The sequence below is a fragment of the Channa argus genome, chromosome 12, assembly GCF_033026475.1.
Source record: "Channa argus isolate prfri chromosome 12, Channa argus male v1.0, whole genome shotgun sequence".
NCBI classification, from domain to species: Eukaryota; Metazoa; Chordata; class Actinopteri; order Anabantiformes; family Channidae; genus Channa; species Channa argus.
In genome coordinates this window covers 4498653-4513168 of record NC_090208.1, presented here as the reverse complement: position 1 = coordinate 4513168, position 14516 = coordinate 4498653, and the positions used below count along the sequence as shown (strand labels likewise).

Sequence of the window (14516 nt, the reverse complement as noted above, 5' to 3'; positions counted from 1 at the left end):
GTGAGAAAAAGACGTTTTCTAACAGCTTCATAATACGTGTAGACCGTGTCTTTCTGTATCGCGTTATCAATATAACCAAACAGTTGTTGCAGGGTTCGCCAGTCGCTCCACTGTATAAAAAACACAGTTTCAAACCATGTGTCACATTCCTCCAATGAAATGGGGTATGGGCGTTCCAGCCAATCTGAACGGCCTCTGGCGGCTATCATACCATCCACATCCTCACATATACGAAAAAATATAAATCCTTCACGTGGTTTGTTAAAACGATCGGTCTCAATTCTGTACATCACAGGCACTGTGGCACTGACCCATTGCACTACATACATCGACTCTGGGAAGCCGGGTTGGTTCAGGTCGGTGCACACTGATGTGCGGAAAAGTCTCCAGTCTTTTACCGAAAAACGCATGATGAACAATCATCTCCATCAATACAGTTAGCAACACTTAGCTCAATATCTCCCGAATTGTATTTAACATTGTAAACATACCCCTGGTTTCCCCGATGTTCTAGATTTAACTCCACAGGTCTCTTTTTACGCGGCACACAGCACTCCATCGCAGCATCTAAAACAGGTTCGATAGTAGACAGATCTCCGTGAGACATACCTGTAGGTCCATATGCCATTTTTTGATCTTGTGTGGAGAAAAATATTAGCGGCAATAGCACAGGATGGTCACCGATGGCGATTTTTCTTTGTTTTTTTTTTTTTAAATTCAGCAGCAGCAACAACATCAACAGCGTTAGCGGCAACAATCGCTAGGTCGATAATAACGAGGCTACTTCTTAAACTATATACAAGTTTTAAAAGAGGTGTTTCCCTTTAACATGTGACGTTGAAAACAGTTGATTGGACCCAAAGATTTTATTGTAATTGACAGATGTCATTTTACTATGAACCATCACGAACAACCCTAGTGGTGGTACATGCACCTTCATGTGATTAGGAAGGAGGAGGAGGGGTTATGGGGTAACTAACGGTCAATAGGCATCATGCACACTGATGCACTATACGCACGATACATGCACACTCATGCACACGCACGTGCACGCGCTTTAGTGTCGGTCTTATACTACTCACTATGTCTTAAACTGTCCTACGTGAATAAATAGCAGCATGATGCTGCATTGTCCTATTTTGTCTTGGCTGTTTTTTTGTGGTTATTAAGTTGGTTTAGTGGAGAATCTAACTGTCCCAATGACACCTTGTGACGCTAGAAACAGTTTTCTCAAAATGTCTAATTGCTGTTATTTAATCCAGGACAAGCTTCATCCGCTCTGTATTTTTTTAACATTATACAATGTTTTTAGTAGGTTTATTGTTAAATATTACTTAAAATAAAATGTAAAAAATCAGTATGTTGTGTTGTTGATATAGAGCTGTATATAAATATGACACACCGAACCATCATCAAAGAACAAGTGTGGATTTAAACATTTGTTTAATCCATCAAAAATAGACTAAATTATCACATTACATAATGTAATACTTTAATTGACTAATAAAAGACGAAATATTTACATTTATAAATTGAACAATTAATACATCAATAAATAAATGTCTAAATACAAGAATAAATAAATACATGTATAGTATATTTGGAATTCTGAAATAAACTTCCATTAAAAATCTATTTGAAAATTTAGTTTTAAAAGAAAAATATATTATCATTTAATTAAAGGGATTTAACGTATGTTTAATGTTCTATGTATGTAGTTCCTATATTTCCTTTTGGCTTCCTGTTTGCTTAGTCATTTATCCTCTATTTTTAACATATGATTTACCTGTTTCTGTGACGTCTCTGGCCTTCAGCCCTTTCACATAATAAAGCACAATACAGGATTTCAACAATTGGTTTATAATTTTACAATAAAATCTAAAATCAAACCCTTATTTATTTTAGTCATGAAATAATTATTTCTAAATTACATTATTCACAATTTCTACTTGCTTTTTGCAAATAATGTCTAAAATAATCTAACAGTAACAACTAAATGTTGGTTTATGAACCTATTTTCTCATGACTTTTGTGTAAAATGTGTTTGAATGCGTTTAGTAACAAATGTTAGAGATGATAAAAATCAATCCTCTCCTGTTTCCACCACATGTCCAAATGTTGTACAAGAAGTATCAGAAAATCCTCAACAGTTTCTTTGTGTTCTGAGTTTCTCACAGATGGATGATCATATTACTTAAGTGGAAACATCACTTATACATTTACTAAAACACATTTTTATTTGTGTACTTCTACTTAAGTACAGCTTTTGAGTACTTCATCCACCACTGCTGAGATGATGAAACAGTGAGTAAAAAAAAATCACAGAAATGAGACCTAGAAAACCGACATCAGACCTTAAACAGTCTGTGTTTCAATGACTTCCAGCTGTGTCCAAACACTTTACCTGACAGTTTTTCTCCCTCAAGATACACAGTGGAGACACACACACACACACACACACACACACACACACACACACACACACACACAGAAAACACACTTTTAAAATAAAAGCCTCTTTAATTTTTTTTATTTTTCAGTATTAAAATGGTAACTTTATTTAGAATTATAAATTATTTATAATTATTTACTTCCTGTTTTCTTTACTCTTTTATATTAACTTTTTACTCATTAACCTTCATATTATGTTACGGGTCAATTTGACCCATTTCAGTTTTCTTGTTGACCAAAGTACCTGTTATCCTTAGTTTTTCTTTATGAAAGTTTGTGACTTTTCCTCATCTGGGGTCATGAACTGGTCTGTAAAATATGGACACTTTGATGTGTCCTGGAATGTATGTGCAGACTTTGTATACAAAGATGATGTTGCGGGTCATTTTGACCCGGACACTTTAATGGGGGTAGGAAGCTGTTCAGATCCAAATCAAACATGTCTCTTTTATGAACTTTTGAGGTTTTGATTGCCTAATTATTTATATTTTGATTGCCTCTGAATAGACATTCAGACCCAAAGAAAAAAAAAATCTTTCGAGATTGTCTCTGGAGACATTTCACATGATATCTCATGTGATCCGATTTGAACACTGCGACACCAGAGCTGGTCGACGTGAAAGAGACAAACTAGCTGCAATCAGATGTATTGGATAAATCTACCTTTGTTGTACAGCATGGCCCCCATGTAACTGTAGATGAGCACCTTGTTCCATTCAGGGGTCGCTATCCCTTCCGACAGTATATGCCCAACAAGCCGTCCAAGTATGGCATCAAAATATGGGCAGCCTGTGATGCAAAATCTAGCTATGCATGGAATATGCAAGTGTACACTGGAAACTGCCTGGAGGAGCATCTGAGCAAAATCAGGGGATCCATGTGGTGATGGAGATGAGTGAAGGGTTGCAAGGTCATAACATCACTTGTGACAACTTCTTTACATCCTACCGCCTGGAGATGAACTTCAGAAGAGAAAGCTGACTATGTTGGGAACAATCAGCAGAAATAAGCCAAAATGTCCCAGTGAAATTGTGAAGATGCAGGGAAGATATCTGTATTCCTCAATATTTGTTTTCACTGAGAAAGCAACAGTAGTTTCATACTGCCCAAAGAGAAACAAGAATGTTCTTGTCATGAGCACAATGCACAAAGATCTGATCATCTCTGAGCACAAGAGAAGACAAGAAGCTACAAATGATCCTGGACTACAACTCCACCAAAGGAGGAGCTGACAATCTAGACAAGTCACAGTGACATACAGCTGCCAGCACAAGACAGCCTGTTGGCCCTTTGTGATTTTGTATAACATTGTGAATGCATCTGCTCACAATGCCTATGTCCTGTTTACTGAAATCAACCAGCAATGGAATGCTGGCAAATTGTACCGACGTCGGCTTTTCCTTGAAGAACTGGGCAAAAGCCTTGTCACTCCCAAAATCCAGAGGTGAGCCAGGCCAGCTCGGTCCCCAGCAGCTGCAGCTGTCATTGAAAAAGTCAAGTTTGTGCCATCCAACCAATCTGCAATGGATCCAATGGATACAGGTGTAAAGAAATGGAATAGATGACAGAACTGTCCCTCCCAAAAGGACAGTAAAACAAGCACCTTTTGTGTGAAATGCAAGAATTACATCTGCAGAAAGCACACAGTTACATTATGTCCATCATTTGGACAACATTGAAATTATCAGAAAATGGGGCAAGTTAAAAAGAAATGTGTTTGTGAAGAAGGAAAAACTAACTAAATAGTTTTTACAAATAGTTCTGGAATTTCAAATTGTATTTTATGTCTGTTTTTAAGTGTTAATCTAATGGAACATAACGTTGCTGTTGTTTTAACCCAGTTTTTTGACAGTTCTGAGAGGATTTACACAGTGCGGGTCATTTTGACCCGCAACATAATGAATGTAATTTTATTTCAACATAATACAAGGGTTAACTTCTTCCTTTGTTTCTTTTTACGTTTTTAACTTTTCTTAATTCAACTGTTCCTGGATTTTTGTTTTCTTTCTCTTTTTCTTTATTACATCTTGCTTCTTTCTCCTTTTGTCTGTATTTATCTCTATTCATCTGCATCTTTTCAAAGTTTTTGCCTTTTGCTCCGCGTTTGCCGCTTTGAACGTGCAGCGGTCGGCGTCTGCCGGGCGGCTTGACAGCTCTCCCACGTAATTTCCTCAGAAATTGCCTTTTCTAGTTTGTATTTGTAGTTTAGGTCAGTGACTAGTTTATTTATTTAATTTTTTATTTAAAGAAAGTCAACATGTCCATATGTCTCTGCAGCAGGTGAGACTTTTGACAGTTCTGCAGCATGTGAAGAACAAAACTCCTCATGTCCTACTGACAGGTGATAATGTAGCTGTAACACTAATGTAGCTTGGGACTGTGATGTTGCCTTCAGATGTCACTGTAGATGATGTCACCGTTAACATGTTATTGGTGTTAGCCGCCATCTAACTAAACCACAGTGCATCAACAAAGATTTCAAATAGTCTTTGTTGGGTCTACAGCTGTGTCCCCCTTTTCTTTGTCCTCATGGTGAAAAACCAAACTTTGGCCACACAGCTTCCTCAGTTCCACCTCCTTCTGTGTTTTAATGATCAGTTAACAAGTAAAAGTCAGAGTCACTCAGTCAAGAAAACATGTTTGGCCTGTGACGTCCTCTAGTGTTAAGAAAAATAAATTACAACTTCAAGTTGTGTGAGTCTCAGTTTGACTTTATATTGTGATCCATTGTTCAATTATATGATTCTTATTGTCACATTTTAGTTTCAAAATATCATGTTACTGTGCATCGTCCAACATGTTCTGTTCTGTACTGTATCATGAATCAGGTTGAATTGAGTCTTTCTAACTTCACTAAACCTGACAATGTTCTCATAGAAATGTTTCAGTTATAATACAGAAATGTTTAATGTCAACCTGATGCTGCGACTGGAGTTTTGACGATCTGAGTTTAACATCATTAATGTATAAGTGAAAGTAGAACATGTGGAGTCCCAGAGGAAGTGTTCTGGATACTTTACTGTTTCTGACATTGTAGCTCCCTTTCAAAAGGTTAACACATGGATCATGTTGGATCAGATCAGAAGTGATGTTCTGTGGTGACATCATCATCATCATCATCATCTAATCCCTGATCAGCCCGTGTGGGTGACGTCATCACCATAGAGACAGATAGGTGATTTCCTACAGTCAGATTTAGGTAAAAAAAAAAAAAAAAGTACAAAATATATCAGCTGGGAAAACATTAACGGTTCTTTTTTGGAATGATTGATTGATGAATGAAAGATACAGAGTGTTACCTGTGGGTCTGTTTCGATATAAAGACACCATGAGGAGAGTGGAGATAAGGTATGGACAGAACACCACTAGGTGGAGGAGCAGTCTGAATACAAGATTGGGGGAAGAGGAGACAGAGGACGGGGTTGATGCGAAGAGCGTGGTAGATGGAGCTGGTGTTGTAGGTTTTTCTGTAAAGACAATCACCTGTTCAGGTGAACATGTGGATGAAATAAGTGTTGAAATCAAAGTGAAGCTCCTGACCTGTGACGTAGATCCAGCTGGGTGGAGACTCTCCATGACTGCTGATGTGACACTTGTAGAGGCCTTCATCAGACTTGGTAACATGGTGGATGGTCATGTGACCTGTAGGCTCAGTCCTGATGAGGGAGCCATCTTTATAGAAATCAGCTGGGAGCTTGGAGGGAGGCCTCTGTGTTTGACAGTGCAGAGAGACATCATGTCCCTCCATCACAGGGAGGACAGGACTCTGCAGGATCACTGCTCCACCTCAACACAGAGACAAACTACAGCATTTCATCCATTTCCACACAGCTTCATCAACACTAACTCCACAGTCGGATCTTACCAGTGACAGTGATGGTGATGCTGTTACTGGTTGATCCCTCTCTGGACTCACACCAGTAAACTCCACTGTCCGATGGGAAAATGTAACTGATGCTACAGGAAGAACCAGCAGATCTCCCCCAACCATTTCCACACTGAGTCCTCTTTCTTTTAATTGTGTTCCTCCTCACTGTCCATCCAGCAGAGCTGTCGTCCTCCTCACAGCTCAGAGAGAGAGATTCTCCCTCAAAAAACTTAGAGCTGCTGGGACTCACAGTCAGATGAGCTGTGATCACTGAGATGATGTAACAGTGAGTAAAGAATCACAAAAATTAGAGCACATGGTTACAAAATATAAAAAGATCTACATATTTTTATTTGATTACTTTAATTTAATTTTAATTCAAATCATCTGACATTTAAAAAAATCAGCAGACTTCAACTCAAATAACCTTAAAATGCAGCATGTGATTATTTAAATATGGAGTCTATGAAAATCAATATGCCATTTTTCTAAATAGGGAGAAAATCATTATAAAGAAAAATTTAAATAGTAGTTAAAGTAGTGGGATAATGTAACGAGGGCAATTTCTCCACTCAGCAGCAGGTTTCACAGCCAAAACTGAAGCTAATGACGAAGAACTATAAAGTAAAAACCCCACAGACGACCAGCAGATGGCTTCAAACATCAGGGTTTTTAAAACCATCCATAGATAAAGACTCAGCTTATCTCTTCTTTGTCACTGAACATTTGCAGACACTTAAACACGGAAATCTTATACAGAGACAGTGGAGTTTCTTCTAGTGTCAGGCAGATGATAGAGAGGAAAAAAGTGATGATCACACAGTGACAGAAAACTGATCAAGTAGAGATCAGTGTAACAGTGAGTAAAGATTCACACAAAGAGACAGTGAACACCAACATCTAACCTTCAACAGTCTCTGTGTTTCTATGACGTCCTGCTGTGTCCTTCACACTAACTCATCTTTCTCAGACACAATGAGACATTTTCAGTGTGTCATAGAAAACATTGACTGACCTTGGTTTGTTGTGCAGATCAGCAGTGAAGTCACAACTAAAGAGAAATGAGAGTCAGGTTTGAGCTGTAATAACTGATCTACTGTGGGAAGCAGCAGTGATCTTCTCTCAACATTCAGACATCAACACATCCAGCAGACTGGACTCACCCAGCAGCCTCTCAACTGATGTTTTGTCCATTCTGCAGCTACCACCACATGTCAGAGTGTCTCTGAACAACAGCTGCAGGAAACATACGAACAGAAAAGAAGAAGCCACAGATAAAACCACAGATCATGTGGTACAAGTATAAAAAGATCATTAAAGCCTTAAAGTAAAACACCACAGACGACCAGTAGATGGCTCCAAGCATCAGTGTGTTTAAAAGACGTCCATTAACACTCAACTTATCTCTTCATCACTGAACACATTTGCAGATTTGTTGATCTTTTGGAGACAGTTTGAAGGGCAAGAAACTGGACAAGAAAAACTACATCTGAAGATGGGAAGTAATTTAACATCAGAAATTAAAAACTATACCCTACAGTTGTTTCTCTATTAGATATGGAAACAACAGATCACATGGTATTTTTATTCCATTAAGGTAATTTAGGATTAGTTTAAATCATCTGACATTTAAAAAACTCCTCAGCTTAAATTTCATCAATACAATATTACTTTTAAACCACAAACTACACACAGAAAAAAATGGTTCTTCAGAAGCCTGGATGGTTCTTTGAAAATCCATGCAGGCTTAAAGAACCATTTTTGTTGGTCAGTGGTTCTTTGGCTCCTACAAATTGTTCTTTGAAGAAGTAAAGGTTCTTCATTCTTAGCTATTTGAGTTATTTGATGGTGGACAATGGTATAAACATTCATTGAACATTTAATACTCTAGCCAGCTACCTAAAAGTGGAATTTAACACTAACATTAAAAAAAAAACTCATAAAAATCCTTGGAAATTCATAGGCCATCCAGCAGTATTTAAAGTAATAATCATCTTATCTCTATCATTACCAGCTGACATATTAATGAATCAATAATGTTATTCCAATGAAACAACATTCATTTATGTGATGTCTAATGTCACAAAAGTAGTTTGAGCTAATAATATTGTACTTTTACTTAAGTAGCATTTTGAATGCAGGACTTTTCCTTATAGTATTTATATACTGTGGTATTGCTACTTTTACTAAAGTAAATGATCTGCGCGCCTCTCCAGCCACTAATTCATTATTAAGTGTACTGCCAGAGAGAGAGAGGGATTACGTCATACCCAGGCTGCCACAGCTACCCGGGCTGCGCACGCGAAAAAAAAAAAAGAAGAGTTGCGCACACGCAGAATGTCTCGAGCTACGAGAACTTTCTTCCAAATTAAATTTCTAGGTGACGGCAGTTACTGTCATCGGTATTTGTACTGCGGTTTTTCCACTGGTCGTCTTCATCTCTGGATTCCGAGATTGATGAGGTAAAGTATTTTCACACAAACGTTTTTACGTGTTGTTGTTTGTTAGCGTTCAATGTAATACGTTTGCTAAGCTTCCTGTAGTGTTAGCTGCTAAATGCTGCTACAAGTAACTTTAACGTTACATGTTTGGAAAGTAACGTTAATGTCAACACATCAAATGGCACCTAAAGCTTATTTTGTAATAACTATATTTCAAAGACTGTCGCTGTGTTGTTTGCTCATAGGTGACCTGTTGTCAATATTCTAAAAAAAATCGCACCAGGAGCCTTTTTTTCATCAGTAACACTGCTGCATTGTTTTATTCATGTGACTTATAGGAAAATTCAGTAGAGCAGGTTTTGAATACTGGAATACAGCAATGCACTGACTACAGCAGATTATGTGCTTTTTAGAATAATACAAGTATTACAAGTATTTTGAATACATAAGATTCATTGGTTCTTAACCCTGGTCCTATCTTCTAGTTTCTGATTCACATAAAACACCAATGACGCCAATTCTGACACAACCCTCCCCAATTTCTTCTGAGCTTGGACCGGCTCTGCACAGCTGGGGAGTGGAATGGGCTGTTAGGGGTTTAGTGTCTTGCCCAGAGACACTTCAACAAATAGCTGGGACCGGGGATCGAACCACTGACCCTGTGGTCAGACAGTACTAGGGTCAACAAACACAAAGGCATTACATGATTGAGTTTTTTTATAAATAATAATTGATGATTGAAATTATGTATCTTTTAATTTTTGGTACTATTTTGCTACTGCATGATATTATGGTAGAATCCTAATATATTATTTTTACTTTAGGTTCTTGAAGAGGCATCAACTTTGCCTAAAACGGCTGTGGACAAACCAGTCAGAGGATTCAGTAAGCTGGCAAACAAGCTTGTGTTCATAGAACCAAACAGTGAACTCAAACGTCTCTGCCTACAGTCAGTTGACAACAGCCAAACAGACACAGAAAGAAATGGTCAGCAAATATGTTAATAACATCCTAGAATGATTTTTCAGCTTCATCCCAAATGCCACTTTTTACGGCTCTGACATGAAGATCTGATAGGAAATGTCTTTTAATTTGCCAGCCCCAAGGCCTCTTAATCATGATCTGTAACAGGAAGTTGACAGGCTAACATTAAGCTTTTGGATTGTTTTTCCCAAATTCTCGACTTTAAACCTATTGAAATAATGTTGATCATGCTTAAGAATCAGGTCTGTGCCACAAAAGCAACACATCTTATTTAGCTCTACCAAAAGAAGAGTTGTTAAATATCTAACCAGAGTTCTACCACAAGCTTGGTTATGGCTACATATTAAACATGTTTGTTGTATAACTCATCTTCATAGCATAACTCTTCAAAGAAATAATTTAAATCCTAATGTTGTCATGACAGTCATGCCCATGATGAGTGTATGTAAACTTTCATTCACAACTGTTTACAGTATCCAAAATGTGTAAAGGCTCTTCTCCTGCCCTGTGATCTCTACATTGGTTCATTTTTAGGTCAGATGGTGAACACAGCGATACTTTTCTTGCCTTCTGTTTTCAAAGAGACTGCCTGCCATCTGTTTGTCATTAATTGAAATTTTTAAGGTGATTTTTAATAATTCTAATAATAATAATATAATAATAAAAGCACATTGTAAGAAGAGCCTTGCATTGTCCTATAATTGACTAACCTTGAACAATAATTCAAACATGAAAGTCTTGATACAGAAAAGCTGTAATAAATAATTGATTGGCAAGTCCATCCTTAGATAATAATTCTGCAACTGTTTTAATCTTCATATTAAAGTTGATGTTGTTTAAATTAGCATACAAAATGAAATTTTACATTTTGCTGTTTCTTAAACTGTGTTGTTTAAAAAAAAAAGAAATTTGTGGAGGCCACATTAGATTCCAGGATGTATTTTTTAATAACTTAATGTTTCATTAACTACATTGTTAATTTATTTATTGTTAAAAGGTGCTAGATAGATTAACCTAAAATATAATTTTTGGTCGTTTTAGTACTAAATAAGTTTTATATTATACTCATGAGTGCAGGCCAAAGTTGAAAATGTGTTCTGTCATGTTTTACTGTGAATTTATGAATTCCCTGTATAAGACAGCTTGTACTGCCAATATGTTAATAGCTGTGCTGAGGGTGGAAATGGTTTTATTGTTTCTGTGTATGCTAAGTATGGTCAGCAAACTATTTACATCAACCTTCTTGTACTTATTTTACCCGACACATCAATTCAGGATATGTTTTATTTTGAAAGGTTTCTCTCTGACTGCTCTCAGAGACGTTATATGAAGAGCTGATAAATGAGGCCCCTGAACTGAACAAAACCACCCATGGAACTGTTCCCTGTGTCAAGCAGCAGGTGGCAGAACTGGATAATAACATCTCTATGTGAGTTCAGCTGATAGCAGCTGTCTTCATCTGTTTCCTGCACATACAGGACAAATTTGTTGGTACCATTCCACAAATACATAAAACCATGTTTTTCTAAAATAACATTAAACCCACTAAATCCAGAAATTAGAATTCTTTTTATCAAAGAAATAAAACTCTGACTTTGGTTTTGATTTTTAATTGAAAAACAACCACAGTACAGGGTCAGAGGCCTGGACCGGACAGCTGTGCCAAATGAAAGAACATCTGTCTGCACCTAACTGGATAGAAAAACAAGGTCCAGCCTCTTACCACTAAACAAACTGTTTGATCACAGTTGATCATTTCCATCAATAACACATTTAAAATCACCAAATACAGCGAGGCTACTGTTCACATTTAGTTGTGGGAAAGTTTAAGAATAATATTATCAGTGTGTGATGTGTCAGATGACAAACATCAGGTGAAACAAACAGGATCATAAACAGTGATCTTCATATTCACATAATGTAACAGCCTTAATATATAAAACATGAAGCTTTGGTTTGTTTGTCTCTGTCCACTTTCACTGTCCTGCAGAGAAAAAAAGAGTCACTGTTTCCTCAGACTGAGTTAGTAAATGACTGAGTCGAGTTTAAAATGACACTTGTCTGTTTAGAGCTGAGAAACACAGAGACTGAGGAAGAAATGTTAAGAAATGCATCATCACATTGTTGATAGTAAAAATTTACTGTGGGATAAAAATAAAAAGGCTGAAGCCTGAACTGCTGTTTGTCCTGCATCAGTGAATTAGACACTGAGGAAACTGAGGAGACATTTTACACCTACTGATGGTCAGTGTCTTTATCATCAGCAGCTTTGTATGAAGTCTCCTCTTTGAGTCCTTTACGTTTTCTATACATCACAACACCAACAACACACCAACACCAACAAGCAGAGCAACAACTGACAGACCAAGTTTCAGTCCAACCCTGTGTCCTCCATCTCCTCCATTCTTCTCATCTCCACCTGTGAGAAGAGAATGAGATGTGAGGTGTGAGGTGTCAGGTAGGTGATGAATCCATTTCCTCTTCAAACTCCTGTCAGACATTATCTACTGCACTTTGATTCCATCACTCATAGCAGCTGTTTGCTACAAAGTCTCATCAGCAACATCTTTAGAAAACACCAACATCTGATCTGTGATGGTTCACTCTCACATCAACAACCAGGAAGCAGCTTCACCTCTGATTCACACACACACACACACACACACACACACACACACACACACACACACACACACACACATACATACACACACTCACCTGGTTGAAAAACCATCAGGTTGATAATGCAGTTTGTCTCAGTTCTCTTTCCTTGGTCTCTTCCTCTCTGGATGACACGACACTCATATGTTCCAGTGTCCTGAATTTCCAAATTCTTCAGAATCAAAGACACATCTCCATCTTTCATCTGTTTGTCCTTCTGCTCCACCCCATCGATATAAAATGGATGCTGCTGCTCAGGATCAGACTGCCCATCCCGATACACAGAGACAACATCAGAAATATTCTGAAAACGTCTCCTCCACTCTATAACTAAGATGGGAGAGTTTTTGTGAACTGAACATGACAGAGACACATTTTCTCCCGGTCGAGCTGTGATGTTCTGGACTGAAGAAAGAAGAAAAAACACAATGTGGAGAAGTTAAACGTTAACTGGAAATATTTTACAATTTTTTGTGATTACTTCCAAAGTAGCACAAAGCTAAGAATATCTGACACGTCATGATTTACTTAAGAAATTCCACTGTTTATTTGGATGTTAACAAAGGTATATAGTCAGATAACACGCACACACACACACTCGCTCACACTCACACTCACCTGGTTTAAAAACCCTCAGGTTGATAATGCAGATTGTCTCATTTGTCTTTCCTTGGTCTGTTTCTCCCTGGATGACATGACACTCATATGTTCCAGTGTCACTATTTGTCACATTCTTCAAAATCAAAGAAATGTCTCCATCTTTCATCTGTTTATCCTTCAGTTCCACCCGATTGATATAAGATGGATGCTCCACATCAGGATCAGATTGCCCATCCCGATACAAAAAGACATAACCTGTCTCAAGGTCACGTCTGTGCCACCCTATAACTATGATGGGAGAGTTTTTATGAGCTAAACATGGCAGAGACACATTTTCTCCTGGTCGAGCTGTGATGTTCTGGACTGAAGAAAGAAGAAAAAACACAATGTGGAGAAGTTAAACGGTAACTGGAAATATTTAACAATTTTTTGTGATTACTTCCAAAGTAGCACAAAGCTAAGAATATCTGACACGTCATGAATTACTTAAGAAATTCCATGGTTTATTTGGATGTTAACAAAGTTATATAGTCAGTTAAGTTCTGCACATAACACAGACAGTATGGCATCAATTAGACAATTATTTAGGTAAATGTAAAACTAAAACATTGTAAATAAATCAACCTCCAGCCAACGGCAAACACGTAAATGACAATTGTAGAATCCTCCCATATGAAGATGATCCTTACAGAAGTATCAGTATGTGGATTATGTGTGTACTTTAGATGGATTAACTGTAGGTAGCTCTACTTTAGCTACTTTACTCTTCTATACTCACCAACAAAGGCAAACACCGGAGAGATGCAGAGTAAAAGCAAAGTAGACAGGACTGACGCAGATGTTACAGCGGCCATTTTCCTCGCGATATCCGTTAAATTAAGTAAAGTCGATTTAAAGCAACAGTAAGAACGACTTCCGAGTTTGTCAACGCCACATGAAAATATACCGTCAGCCGGAGCTGTTCTATATTCTCTGAAACACTGAGGTGCCACAGCACTTCAACAGATACAAGTTAGTAACATGGAAGCGACACACAACCACACACCCACACACTTCCTGAAACCCCACAAGTTCCCACACATGCAGACTTGATCACATGCTGCCAAACTGTGGCCATGTCTGAATTATGCTGCAGACAGTCTTGACAGGAACTTGACAGTTTTAAGAAATAGGAAGTCAACTCAATACAAACTGTGAAGAAGAATCAACAGCTTCTCCTGCCACCTGCTGGACTTTTATCCAATCACATGATGCTGCATCTCTATTCATTCTTACAGGACATTTTGAAGAAAAACTAAACTAAATCGATCCACTAAACACTTCACTTGTGAATGATAGACCAGGACGTGCAGTGGTGCTGTGGTGGGCAAAGTGACCCTCAAATTTTCTTTTGTCCTTCCAACCAAAAACCAGCAAACAGGCTGTGATAGTGACAACACAAAATCCACCCTGTTTGAATCAGTACTTAGTTGGCACCTACTCTACAACTTGTGTCCCTCATGATGTGGGAC

The 14516-nt window shown here is 37.8% G+C and overlaps 1 protein-coding gene, 1 long non-coding RNA gene and 1 pseudogene across 5 annotated transcripts; 2 read left to right on the top strand and 1 right to left on the bottom strand.

The window, feature by feature from the left end:
- The first annotated feature begins 2750 nt into the window (after positions 1 to 2750).
- On the top strand, positions 2751 to 4306 carry LOC137138065 (piggyBac transposable element-derived protein 4-like; annotated as a pseudogene).
- Positions 4307 to 4392: 86 nt separating this feature from the next.
- On the bottom strand, positions 4393 to 14133 carry LOC137137836 (butyrophilin subfamily 2 member A1-like). 4 transcript variants are annotated; one of them, XM_067524579.1, is made up of 7 exons: positions 12463 to 12589; positions 7483 to 7555; positions 7335 to 7370; positions 6317 to 6589; positions 5992 to 6237; positions 5751 to 5918; positions 4393 to 5634 (listed from the first exon to the last, which is right to left on the bottom strand). In XM_067524579.1, exons 2-7 carry the CDS (start codon positions 7511 to 7513, stop codon positions 5531 to 5533), a joined length of 858 nt encoding a protein of 285 aa, XP_067380680.1. In that variant the 5' UTR covers positions 7514 to 7555; positions 12463 to 12589; the 3' UTR covers positions 4393 to 5530. The 4 variants fall into 4 exon arrangements, 3 of the variants coding, with proteins under 3 accessions (XP_067380680.1, XP_067380681.1, XP_067380679.1); XR_010915788.1 differs by lacking the exons at positions 4393 to 5634; positions 5751 to 5918; positions 5992 to 6237 and adding exons at positions 13024 to 13368; positions 13784 to 14133 and having other exon boundaries at positions 6515 to 6589; positions 12463 to 12810; XM_067524580.1 differs by lacking the exons at positions 4393 to 5634; positions 5751 to 5918; positions 5992 to 6237; positions 6317 to 6589 and adding exons at positions 13024 to 13368; positions 13784 to 14133 and having other exon boundaries at positions 7358 to 7555; positions 12463 to 12810.
- Positions 8630 to 11054, top strand: LOC137137882 (uncharacterized). Its single transcript, XR_010915837.1, has 3 exons — positions 8630 to 8781; positions 9585 to 10368; positions 11040 to 11054. It is a non-coding gene; the product is annotated as an uncharacterized lncRNA (long non-coding RNA).
- Positions 14134 to 14516: the final 383 nt, after the last annotated feature.